Source organism: Haplochromis burtoni, unplaced genomic scaffold (assembly GCF_018398535.1).
Source record: "Haplochromis burtoni strain Fernald_Lab_line unplaced genomic scaffold, NCSU_Asbu1 Contig_15, whole genome shotgun sequence".
NCBI classification, from domain to species: Eukaryota; Metazoa; Chordata; class Actinopteri; order Cichliformes; family Cichlidae; genus Haplochromis; species Haplochromis burtoni.
In genome coordinates, this window is record NW_024582376.1 from 2040958 (window position 1) to 2053104 (window position 12147).

At 41.1% G+C, this 12147-nt stretch overlaps 1 protein-coding gene across 12 annotated transcripts in view; it reads right to left on the reverse strand.

Moving 5' to 3' along the window:
• mcamb (melanoma cell adhesion molecule b) overlaps positions 1 to 12147 on the reverse strand; it is a 47873-nt gene that overhangs the window by 11542 nt on the left and 24184 nt on the right. For 7 of the 12 annotated variants that reach the window (XM_014330294.2, XM_014330277.2, XM_005915857.3 and 4 more), the window contains 13 exons: positions 6472 to 6596; positions 6142 to 6367; positions 5536 to 5606; positions 5345 to 5432; positions 5069 to 5248; positions 4620 to 4750; positions 4378 to 4513; positions 4164 to 4279; positions 3813 to 3954; positions 3595 to 3719; positions 1922 to 2060; positions 794 to 880; positions 29 to 91 (listed from right to left, as the gene is read on the reverse strand). In XM_014330294.2, coding sequence (XP_014185780.1) covers positions 29 to 91; positions 794 to 880; positions 1922 to 2060; positions 3595 to 3719; positions 3813 to 3954; positions 4164 to 4279; positions 4378 to 4513; positions 4620 to 4750; positions 5069 to 5248; positions 5345 to 5432; positions 5536 to 5606; positions 6142 to 6367; positions 6472 to 6573 — 1606 coding nt within the window. In that variant the 5' untranslated portion in view covers positions 6574 to 6596. The remainder of the gene's footprint in view (positions 1 to 28; positions 92 to 793; positions 881 to 1921; positions 2061 to 3594; positions 3720 to 3812; positions 3955 to 4163; positions 4280 to 4377; positions 4514 to 4619; positions 4751 to 5068; positions 5249 to 5344; positions 5433 to 5535; positions 5607 to 6141; positions 6368 to 6471; positions 6597 to 12147) is intronic. The other 5 variants (XM_014330286.2, XM_014330290.2, XM_005915861.3 and 2 more) reach the window with 2 other exon arrangements.

Sequence of the window (12147 nt, forward strand, 5' to 3'; positions counted from 1 at the left end):
AGGCACAGCAGAGTAATCGTGATCTTACCTGTGTCATCGGTTATAGTATTGGTTGATGTGGTAGTGGTGGTTGTTGGTGTGGTGTGTACAACTAAAAACAGTTAGACGCACAGACAGGAGGTCATGTTTGTTACTACACAAGGGTACACACTAAACAGCACAGGTACAAAATGACAGCAACAACACAGAGTGAAATATTCACAGTCACAACAACAGGTTACGGCACTTGGCAGAGCTTAGGCCATTTAGATGAAGAGAAAACTCAACAATAAGAGGATTGCCTATGAGCAAGCATTTGGTGACAGTGGGAAAGAAGAACTCCTTTTTAACAGGAAGACTGCCAGCAGAAACCGGCTCATGGAGGGGCAGCCAGTGAGTGTAAAGAAAGAGAAAAGAAGGAGAGCATGAAGAGCCAAGAACAGAACACAAAGTATAAGATATAAGACAGACAAAAATCAATAGCATGCAGTAGTTACATATAAACACACAGGGAATGAAAAGAATGTAGAAATGCTCAGTGCATCATGGGAGTAACATTAGTCTCAGCCGATAGCAGCACAAGTAAGGCATGGTTCATGGTCGCCAGTTCCAGTTATAATTATGAGCTTTTTCAAAAGGAAATGTTTGAAGCCTCGTGGTAAAAACAGAGAGTGTGCCTGTCTCGCAAATTCGAGCTGGGAGCTTTCTGACAAGTTAGAAATCTCTCTTTCCCAGTCAAATTTAATTTTGCATTTAGCAGCTGGTTTCATTTGCATGATGAAAAACAGGCACAGCAGTGTAACTGTGGTCTTACCTGTGTCACTGGATATAGTAGTGGTTGATCGTGTGGTAGTGCTGATTGTTGGCATGGAAGTGATTGTTGTTAATGTGGTGTTTAAAACTAAAAGCAGGTAGAGGCACAGAAAGGACGTCATTTTGTTATTTACACATGGGTGCCCGTTAAACGACATGTGGGTTACCAGGGTGAAGAATGTGAAAAACAACAACAAAAAATATAAAGATTGAACAATCACAGACAAGACGTTACATCATGTGGCAAAACTCAAGACCTTTAGATGAAAATGAATAGAGACATGAGGGGGGAGGGACATAAGTAAAAGTGGCAAGTGAGGAGAACAAATAAAAACATGCAGGCATGTTCGGTTCATTTTTATGTAAAGTGCCATTTCACAACAGTCGCCTTAATATTAGAGAGAACAACCCAACAATGAGAGGATTCCCTTTGAGCAAACACTTGGCGACAGAGGGAAGGAAGAACTCCCCCGTGGTCAGAATGGAGGGTGAATGGAAAGAGAAGAGAAAAAAATAGGGAGAAAAACTTTGGAAGAGAAATGACTAAAGTTAATGACATGCAGTACTGACATATAAACATATCAAGAGTGAAAAGAGGGGAGTGGAAAAGACCTGGTCAGTGGACCTCATGAAGTCCACCAACAGCCTGAGCCTACAGCAGGATAACTAAGGACTTTTCCAGGATCACCTGTTTTATGAACAAGGCTCGAAGCCAAATCTTAAAAGCAGAGTCTGTCTCCTGAACCCGCTGTTTACCAATATTTCATAGATGAAGGCCTTTATGTCTAGCTTAATTAACTGATTTTTGTCATGTCGTTTGATAAATACAACTCAACATCATCTGCATAGCAGAAACATGTAGACACAGAAGAACTCCATAAGTAACTTTTCCATGTAAGAAAGAATCCTTGTTTGTATTAATAGCTGGAACAGAAAACTAACAGAAATATATGATTCAAACAAAAGCAGTGGATTTCGTCGAATGCAGTGGTGTCCGTAGAAAAATCTTGTGATCAGCCATCTATGATGAGCCATCTGCGCTAAGATGAACTCTAAACTCCGTGACGAACCTGACTGAACTACTAACTACAAAGATTGCAGAAAGGAAGCACAGGCTGCAAGAACTCACTGGTTTTGATGTTGAACTCCACCACTTTAGAGCCAAAGTCATTGCTGGCATTGCAGAAAACTTTCACATTGGAGGTGATCTTGAAAGTGACCACACTCTGAGCGCCATCTTCAGTCTCTGTTTGCAATGCATTTAGGTTCTGCAAAAAGGACAGTTAAAGACAGAAATAGAAAAGCAGATCCAAGAGCAAACAGGTGAGAAGACAGTTGAGCACAATATTGATATAGACTTCCAAAGACTAAAGGTTTGCATGCCCATCATCATCGTGAAGGTAAACTAGACATTAGCTAGCATTAGCTCTGTCAGTCCAATCAAATTTATTTCTAACTCTGTAAAATCCAACCAGTAGTGGCGCAACGGATCACTGTTGATCCGTGATCAGAACCGATCCCACTCCATGGTTCGGTGATCCAAAGATTCGAAAAAGAAAAAAAATATGTGTATGGTGGGCGTGGTCAGTCTGTCTGCAATAGTCATGGCCAACGCTAGCACTCCAAGTGAAAGAGCAGAGGAGTTTGCGGCATTTAAGCAGCCCTTTGCTGCCTAATCTGACCGTGCTAAAGCTATTACAAAAGCTATTGGGGTGTTTATAGCTCCAGACACGAGGCCCTATTCCATTGTGCAAAACAAGGGGTTTAAACATATGATAAACGTGCTTGAGCCACGCTATGATATCCCGTTGCGTGTCCACTTCACTGACAAGATCGTTCCAAGCATGTATGAGCAGGAAAAGTCAGGCATCTTCTGTTGCCCTAACTACAGATGGGTGGACCTCCAGGGCAACGGAAAGCTATGTGACCGTAACCGCTCATTATATCACAGCGGAGTGGTAGATACAAAGCCCTGTACTGCCCTATATAGCACCTAATTTGTTTTTTATATAATTGCGTGGAATGAGTATTGAGTTGAATGTTTTTTAATGGGCAAAAAAATTAATTTTTCTTGTCTTGTTTCGTTTTTTGCTGATCCGAAAATTGATCCGATCCGTGACTTAAAACCGTGATCTGATCCAAACCGTGAGTTTATTGATCCATTGCACCACTACCACCCAGTGCTGCTTAAATCAGTGAGAATCTGATGTGATGTCAGCTAAATGATAATGTTAGCATGCTAATGCTAATTAACCATTTTTACCATTTTGCTCTAGAAAGTTAGCATGCTTTAGTGCTTTTAGCACTAAACAACTGCATAACTGAGGCTGATGGACATATCTAACACACACTTTTAATCATAAAACAAATCACTGCACAAAATATCTCGAGGCACAAAATGTCCGGTAGTTGTTGAAACATTTTGTTCAATTTTCCTGCATCTGTATTGCTAATCTGTTCAGGACTTGCTGATTTGTGGTTACTAAGACTATTAAAACTGTTCAAAAGTGAAGACCATACTCTACTAATGTGAAGTCTCACCCACAGTCCACCAGCCAGCTCTTTTTTAATCGTGTGCCATAAACGGCAAAATACCACAACAGTATTGGAAAGAAAATGCATTTAAGTTAAGTTTAAAATTCAAGTTAAAAATTGAGTTCCACTATTTGTCCCACTGGACGCATTTATCAAAATGGAGGTCTGGAGGACTTTGGATCAACCTGTTGAAGTCACAACTGGAATAAGCAGATCTCTGTTGTGGCTGTGACTAAGCCGAGAATGACAAGCTTCCCTCTGCTGTACCTTCCCATCAGAAGTTGTCCACATAATTGTGGGAGCAGGAAACCCTGTGGCACTGCAGGTCAGATTAACAGTTGTCTCATAAGTCTCCACTTCTTGGACATCTGGCCCCAAAATCTGTGGCGAACCTGCAGAATGAGTAGCAAGAAATACAACCTTATGCAATAACTATGCAGTCACAAACTTTGGACATGGTCTCATTTAAAGAAAATACAACTCACCCTTAACATTGACTTGAAGTGTGCTGCTGGTTTTCATCCCCTCCATCTCAGGAACGGTCACAACGCACTTATACATCCCTGCTGTTTCTAACGTTGCGCTCTTCACACTCAAAGTGTTGCCTTTTGACACCAACTTTTCATTCTAGACAAAGGTGAACAAAAAAAGCTTGTTTGACTCAACACGTTTAAATGAGCATATAAGTACTGGGTGAAATAGCTGTTAGAGGCCTCTAGTCAACCTAACTGCTGGTACGACTCTGCCACAGTGTGAAATGATTGTTTTCTAGATGCAGCTTACTTGTTACTGTTAGACAAGCAGTTGTATTGTATATATGTATGTATCTATGTAACCTTAAACCAGGTTGTGGATGTCTGGAGAGAAGACAGGGCATTGCAGCTGGCCTTCAGCTCCTCTCCTTCCATCACCGCAATGCTGTCTTTAGGCGTTATAACAGCAGATTCAAGGTCTGCACACACAGACAGAGAAACAAGGCATACAAGTCAAACAGAGAACCTACTGTTAAAATGTATTTGATGAAAAGCTCATCCAGAGTAAAACACTTACAGTTAACCGACACCTTAGTACTCCCTGAGATCTCCTCAAAGTTATCCGTTTCCTCAAAGGTGCACTCATAAACTCCACCGTCTAAACGCTTCACATTAGTCCGCACCATAGTCTTGTTCTCCACAGAGTATTCACTCTGCAAAGTTCAAGATTAACTTTAATGTCCTCAAAGTGCTCAGGAAAACATCGAATTGCAACCATTTCCACATAAATGAGGAGTATGGAAGTGCTGATTTTCTTACATTTTGGTGCTTAATTGTGGTGATTGAGGATGGATAGTTGCCATTGTTATCGCAGCGAAGCTCAAGTGTGTCCCCTTCCTTGATTTTGCCCTTTGGTGACTCCACCCAAATAGTTACTTCAGTGGGGAGATCTAAAACACAGAGAGATGAATTCAAGATTAAACTGCAAACCTGAACTATCCTTAAAAATAGGAAACTGAGGCCTGTCAAATCAAATTAAGGAAAATGTTATTAGTATAATATCCTATAATACTTGAACAATAGTGTTATTTTAACTTAGTGAACTTCATGAGAAACTATAGCATCCATTTCCACTTCAAAATATCAAAACAGATCCATTAAGAAACTTCTTCTAGTTTGTTTCTAGTTTTTCTAGTTTGGTGTGCAAGAACATTGCATGAACTGGAAACCAAATGCAAGCCAGTTTGGTTTCAATTAGTGAAACTCACAGTATACAGTGATGTTAATGTGCTGACTCTCGGTCATCTTGGTCGCTCCAGGGACAAAGTAGATGACTTCGCAGTAGAACACTGCATCTTTGTCCTCCTTCTTAACTTTCATTGTCAGCTCACTCTGGACTGAGAAAAGACCACTCGATTCAATAGTGGTGCTGGAGGTTACAACCACCTCTGAAAGAAATAAAAATACTGTAAACATAAAAGAACAGGACAGACACAAACTGAAACAGCTAAGGCATTCCAGTTTTAAATATCAATCTGCCTTACCACGTGGAGTATTGCGAAGCGGCATGTTGTTTCTGTACCAAGTGATATTTGGCTTTGGGTATCCGTTTTTGACCCTGCAAGACCCAATCTAGTGGGAGAGGGGGTAGGTAAGGAAATTCAAATGATAAAATTGCATCCTCGCATTTTGTAATTTTAGTCTTTGATGTTTGTGATCGCCAAAACCTTTTCACCTTGGATGGATCTTTTTCATTTACTGATATCCCTGTTTCCACGGCCTCAATTGTAGGAAAGGTTGGTGATTCTGCACAAGACGTAAGAAAGGATAAGAACTAGAAAAGGAAGCATTTAGAAAGAAACAATCATAGATTCTGATAGCTAAAAATTTCAGAAATATTGTAACACTATAGCTATGTTAATACAGTGAGTTCTATAATTTGTTGGACAAAGACACAATCTCTGCCTCCGGACACAGTGGACTGTAAATCGAAAAATCCAAATGCGATTTGAAAGCAGTTTTTAATTTAAGAGGTTTTGCAAAGTAATTGGACCTAAATTGGACAAAAAAAAAGGTAATTGGCCAGGAAGACTGGTAAGCAGTTTCATGAACAGGTGAGGTCTGTTCCATCTTCTTTTGTTTTTCTTCCAAAGCAAATGAAGGAGATACAATATCTGAAGTTGATCCATTAACTTGTAGCAGCAGCAGTAAGAAATATATGGAAAATATGGAGCAGCATACATTAAGAGAGGATACTGATGACTTGCTTAATGAAAACAACCGTTTCAGTGCGAGAGAGCAGACAGCATAGAAAATGCAATAAAAGCTTTCAGAGTCTTACTAAACACTTGGAGCTGGGTTCGTCCCTCTGCTTCCTCAGGTGTGAGAGTTTTGATGACACAGATAAACTCCAAGTTGTCCCTCACTCCCACATCTCTGATAACCAGCACAGCAGCGGTTCCATTGACGTTCAAGCTGATCCGATGCGTGAACAGTGTGTTTTGTTCTGCAGCCTCATGCATTGGTTCCTTGTTGTAGATTCTCTGTCTCTCCTTATTAGGTAGCACCTAAAGGTCAGAGTTTACAGAATCAAACATCAATCAAACAGAGAAACGTGACACCCATCACACATCTGTGTGTTTCTGTGCACGTTAAGCTTCACCAAACTCACATAGAACCACTGTATGGTGGTGCCGCCCAGGCCCTCGTCAGTTGTAAACATGCAGGTGATCTGAGCCGTCTCTCCAGCCATTACCTCCACTTTGTCCTCCATGTTCACCTCCACTATGGCCCATGCTGAAAAAAATACAATAAATTACCCACCAACATATATATATTTTTAAAAGAACTGACCAGATTATTAAGCAATTCGGTGCTGCACGTACAACTATTATCTACTTAGCTTTAAACTGATCTCTTTTCAAAGTTCTCATTTAAAAGAGGACCGTTACACTCTGACTCACTGACATGACTTCCATTGCATTATTTTCACAGCTCTGTAGCTGTTGTGTAGCCAGCTGCTGTATGACAGTTAGTGGCACAGTCAGCCTTTATGCAAATATAGTTTAAAATGATATGACTGATTCAGCAAACCAGTATAATGCTGCAACAGGGAACCATCAAGCTTCATACCAGGACACACTTTATTCTTTCTGTCTAGCCAGTTAATATGAGTCCTTCCTTTAGTATCCAGCCTAGGGCTGGGCGATATGACCCAAAATTCATATCTCGATATTTTTTAGCTGGATGGCGATATAAGATATATATCTCGATTTTTTTTTAAGCCATAAAGTAAGAACAAAAAGAGAGTTCTTAGTCAAAGCTGTGTCCCAGATGTCACACAGGCACTTTTATTAACATACAGCACAGATGTACATGAAAAATTACTCAAAATTAAATTATGAGCATTCATTAAATAATAATGCTCCATAAATAAAAGAAAACAAGGTTGTTTTTGTGCTAAACAAAGAGCTCACAATTGTGCAGTCAAAATGTAAACTAAAAGACGCTGAGCGTAATAACAAAGACAGATTTCACAGCTGCTCTGTTCCCAAGTTTTACTGTGTGACTGATAGCCTGGAGTTTGAAATCTGCTTCATAACCACGTCTCTTACAGGTGCCATTTATGGACTTTATACACACACAATACGGTAATATTACGTTGAAGCACAGTACGTATCACTCCGCGAAGCTCTTCGGTAGCCGTAATGCGCCGACAATCTATCAAGCGGTGCAGCTCCGTAGCTTAGCAAAGTCGTACTCAAACATTTCTGACAGATTGCTGAGCGCCGTGTACCACATAAAATCGGTTCGCGGCCATCAAGCACAACCAGAATTCATACATAAGGCGCGCTATCAACTTTTGAGAGAATGAAAGGATTTTAGGGTTAGCGCTGTTAGCTCGTTAGCGCGGTTAGCTCGTTAGCATGTTTAGCTCGTTAGCACGTTGACGCCGTCCAGCCCCACGCATGGGGCGATGCGCAGTAACTCGTTAACGGAGATTTGCCGTGTCCGTCTTGTCGCTGCCTGCAGGTGAAGCGATGGGGGAGGAGGGGGAGTTGTCTTCAGTGAAGGCGAGGCGGAGTAACGGCGCGTAGAGACAAAAGTGGACGAAAGAGAGGCAAACTTGCGGCTCCACAACTATAATTATAACGTAACATAGACTATATCGATATAAAGGATATTGTCACATCTTATATCTCGTATAAAAATATATCGATATGTTTTAAAAACTCGATATATCGCCCAGCTCTAATCCAGCCTACCCCTCTCCCTGCTGTACGCCTAGCCTCCCAGTTCTCCCACTACTCCCATGTACTTTCTTCACTACTTCCTGCCTACTTTAAATTTTCTCTACTAACATTCACTCTACCACCAAGTCTCCTTGTCCTCTTTCCTCTCTCTAAGGATACACCAAACAACTTCTTGGCAGAAAAGCATGTGTTAAATGGTAAAATGGTAAATGACCTGTATTTGTATAGTGCTTTACTAGTCCCTAAGGACCCCAAAGCGCTTCACACTACATTCAGTCATTCACCCATTCACACACTGTGATGGCAAGCTACATTGTAGCCACAGCTGCCCTGGGGCGCACTGACAGAGGCGAGGCTGCCGGACACTGGTGCCACCGGGCCCTCTGACCACCACCAGTAGGCAAACATGGGGTTAGTATCTTGCCCAAGGATATTTGGCATGCAGCCAGGAGGCAGCCTGGGATCGAACCACCGACCTTCTGATTAGTGGCTGACCTGCTCTGTCACCTGAGCTACAACCACCCCAGGGTTGGAGAAATTGTTTTTAAATCACATCAAACTTTTTTTCTGGCCCTGAATTTCTTGCATCCATACCAAGATATATGAAATTCGGCAATAACATCCTTATATCAACAAGAACAATGAAAGCTTAACCACTAATGGAAATGGACAAGATGGAGATACAACAAACCCCAAACAGGCAAAGAATCAAAAATAAATAACAGGGAAGAAAGTTGTTGCGAGTCAAAAGAAAGAGGGAGATGCTATGACAGGAATGAGAAGCCCACCCATGTCCACATTAATGTGCTGCATTCCAACATGTCACCCTCTCACAGGAAGAAAGGCCCAATTTACAGGCAACATAGTAGCCCCACTGTTCCTTTATGATCTGCCTCTGAAGACCGAGTGGTTTTTCCCCCTTCCAGGATCTCCTGATGTGAGGCATCCTTTAAATCTAAAGGAGGGACCCCCAAATTACACTTTACATCCCAGTGTCTCAGCGGATGCTTGAGATGCCAATGAGAGATATAGCCTGGAGGTCATGAGGCTGCCAGGTTTGATTTAATCTTTCCTGAGTGTCTGTGTATTGTGAGCGATGGCAGGAAACATCTTAGTTTATGTCAATCGAAGCTTAAGAGAATGTAAATATGATTCCTAAGTGTCCTGCAATAAGCAGTTTGAGCTTCAGGAACCACTGACAGTTTTTAACCAGATTCATGGTGAGTACATATTTAAAAAGACTAAAATTACATGTGAGTTAAAAATGATACTGTGTGTTATTTATAACAGTTTATCAATCTAGCTATGAGTGCATAGCTTAGCATGTAGCACTGGTAACTTCTGATCAAACACAAACATGGAAAAGTCCACTGGCACAAAGCTGATTTTACAAATGAAGATAAAAAGATACTAAAATAAACATATGAAGTGGTCAAGCTCACAATACAGGATGGAAGCAACAAAACAGCCACACACAAAGCAGCAATGTAAGTTTGTGTGTGTGTGTGTGTGTGTGTGTGTGTGTGTGTGTGTGTGTGTGTGTGTGTGTGTGTCTGTGTGAGGAAAACTATGGTCTGAGATGAAAGAAGAAAAAAAGAAAGAAGAAAATCTGCATAATAAATTGCTATAATTACCTAATTATTATATTTCTGGATATATACTAAGAAAAATGAAACTGTTTTAAAACCATTTGCATTAAGGGATACAGTTTCTTGTAATAATCTATTTTTATAACTGATGCTCATGGCGGAAAGACTTCAGCCGCTTTAGTCTCTGCACACCAGTTACTGCGGTATCAAACAGGATTGGTGAAGCTATTTTCAGGCGCACTGATTGGTCATTAAACGGTGATTTCATTCAAGTTGGTCTCTAATCTCAAATACAACCTTCTATGGAGCCAGTTAAGTCTGCAGAATAAGTTACCATGGTGATGTATCACCTTTGTAATAGTGAAGACACAGCGTTAAACCTGAAGTTACCCGGATAAGCCCACATCCTGCTTCTTAGGTGGACTTATTCTTGTTCCTGTAACCTGGACACAGTTCAGCTGTCATCACACAGCTGTCTACTGTTACTTCCATTTATACATAAAAAACAGAGCTTTAAGGCTTTGTTATTTATTGTTAAAGTCACAGTTAACTCGATGACTGATGAAGCTATGGATTTTATTGGCAGTTGTGATAAATTAGAGACAAATGACACTTCCTTTCCGCTCTGTCATCGCTTCACCCTGCTAGCATTACAAAAATCTATGAGCTGTGATCCAAATGATCAAAGAAGACGATGTAAGCGTCGACACTAAAAGGATATTAAAGGTTTTAGCTTTTAGCTTTATACATTACCGGAAATTTCAGTGCGTTTTTTTCCCCCAAACATTTTAAGTAAAATATTGGTGGACACGTGTGGCTGTGCACTCTTTGTATTAATGACAAATTTGAGCATAACTTGCTGAGGCACTCTTAAGCAATTAGAGCTACTACTGCAGCACGTACACCTACGATGAGTGTGGAGCGCAGCACAGGGAAAACTTGGTAAAGCAGTTTTTGTTCCTTCCAAAAGAAAAACTCCAAATATGTATTTTTAGAAAGGACATTATCCTGCGTCCAACATCAAAAGACACTCCATCCAGGAAAAAGTGTCAGATGTGTGGTCTGGCAGTTAAAGTGAATTATCACAACACCAGGACTGTCCACTGATGAGCTCATCACCCACACACATCCCTGCTCCACTCCTGTTGTTTCATCTAATCATCATTTCATTGGATAACGCACGTTTACAGTAACAGCTGCCCCCGAGCTAAACCCCTCACTACTGCAACAACAACAAACATACTTCCTTCTCTTCCTCACCTCCTGTCTCTCAACCCCCGCCCCTTTTCTCCCGCTCTGCTGCGTGTTACTGTTTACTAATGGAGCTGGACGGATGCTTTCCTGTTAAAGAAATCCAATTAGTTTCTCCAACATAGACATTTCCTGGCCATTAGCGACGGAAGGACAACGCTGACTCACTCGCAGCACCCCATCCCCGACCTGAGGACTCACCTACAGTAACAACTGGGATTGAGATTGCTGCTGTGCAGTTGAAGCTTTATGTTTTGAAAACTCTTCCCCCATCATGTCTGACAGCTGGAGTGTTTGCTCATGGGAATCTCAATCACATCTCATTAGTAACTTGACCAGTATTCATCTCCACAATGCATCCATCAGAGAAGCTGCCCGCAATGCATTGGATCGATGCTCTCCTCATGATGAGAGAACGGATATTAGTTGTTGTGCAGCGGATATCAGACTTAAATAAACGTGACAGAGAAAAAGCTGTGCAGCAGAAAGCTGGACCTCTCCACGGTTTCCACTTTGCAAATGATATTCTTTCCACTAACAAGTGTTGAGACAATGATTTCACATACTGATGTTGGTATTATTATATCTAAAATAAATCGATTTCCTTACCAATGTGTTTTCATGTTTTTCACAAATCTTGATGTAGGAAAAGGTCAGAAACTTTACCTGCCTTGTTTCATTCAAGTATCCACTCCGTTTTCCATCATGCAATAGGACTGTCAGTCAACTCTGGATATATTACGTGTTTATTCTCTCAGACCAAGCCATTGAGGAGGCCTCTAAAAATCAGTATGCAGCATGACAGCAATCCCAGAAATAAAGGGACATCCTCAGCAGCAACAAGAACAGGGAGTCCTGCAAAAGCTGACAGAGAGCTGTTCAACTGCTCATTAAAAAAATCTAATCAGCTAATCACATGGAAGTAACTCAATGCATTTAGGCAAGATGGTCAAGATGACCTGCTGAAGTTGGCTGAACATGGCGTGGTTGTTGGTGCCAGATCGGCTGGTCTTAGTGTTTCTCAAACTGCTGATCTATTGGTAGTTCATGAAACACAACTATCTTTGGGCTTTAGTCTGAAAAAGGGTTTCAGACTTTTTTGGGTGAAAATGTCATTTTGATATCAGAAAACAGGAGAATAGCCAGATAGGAAGGCAGTAACAGTAACTAAAAAAAACAACAACACTTTTTACAACCAAGGTATGCAGAAGAGCGCCTCTTAAGGTGCAACATGCTGAACCTTGAAGCCACAGC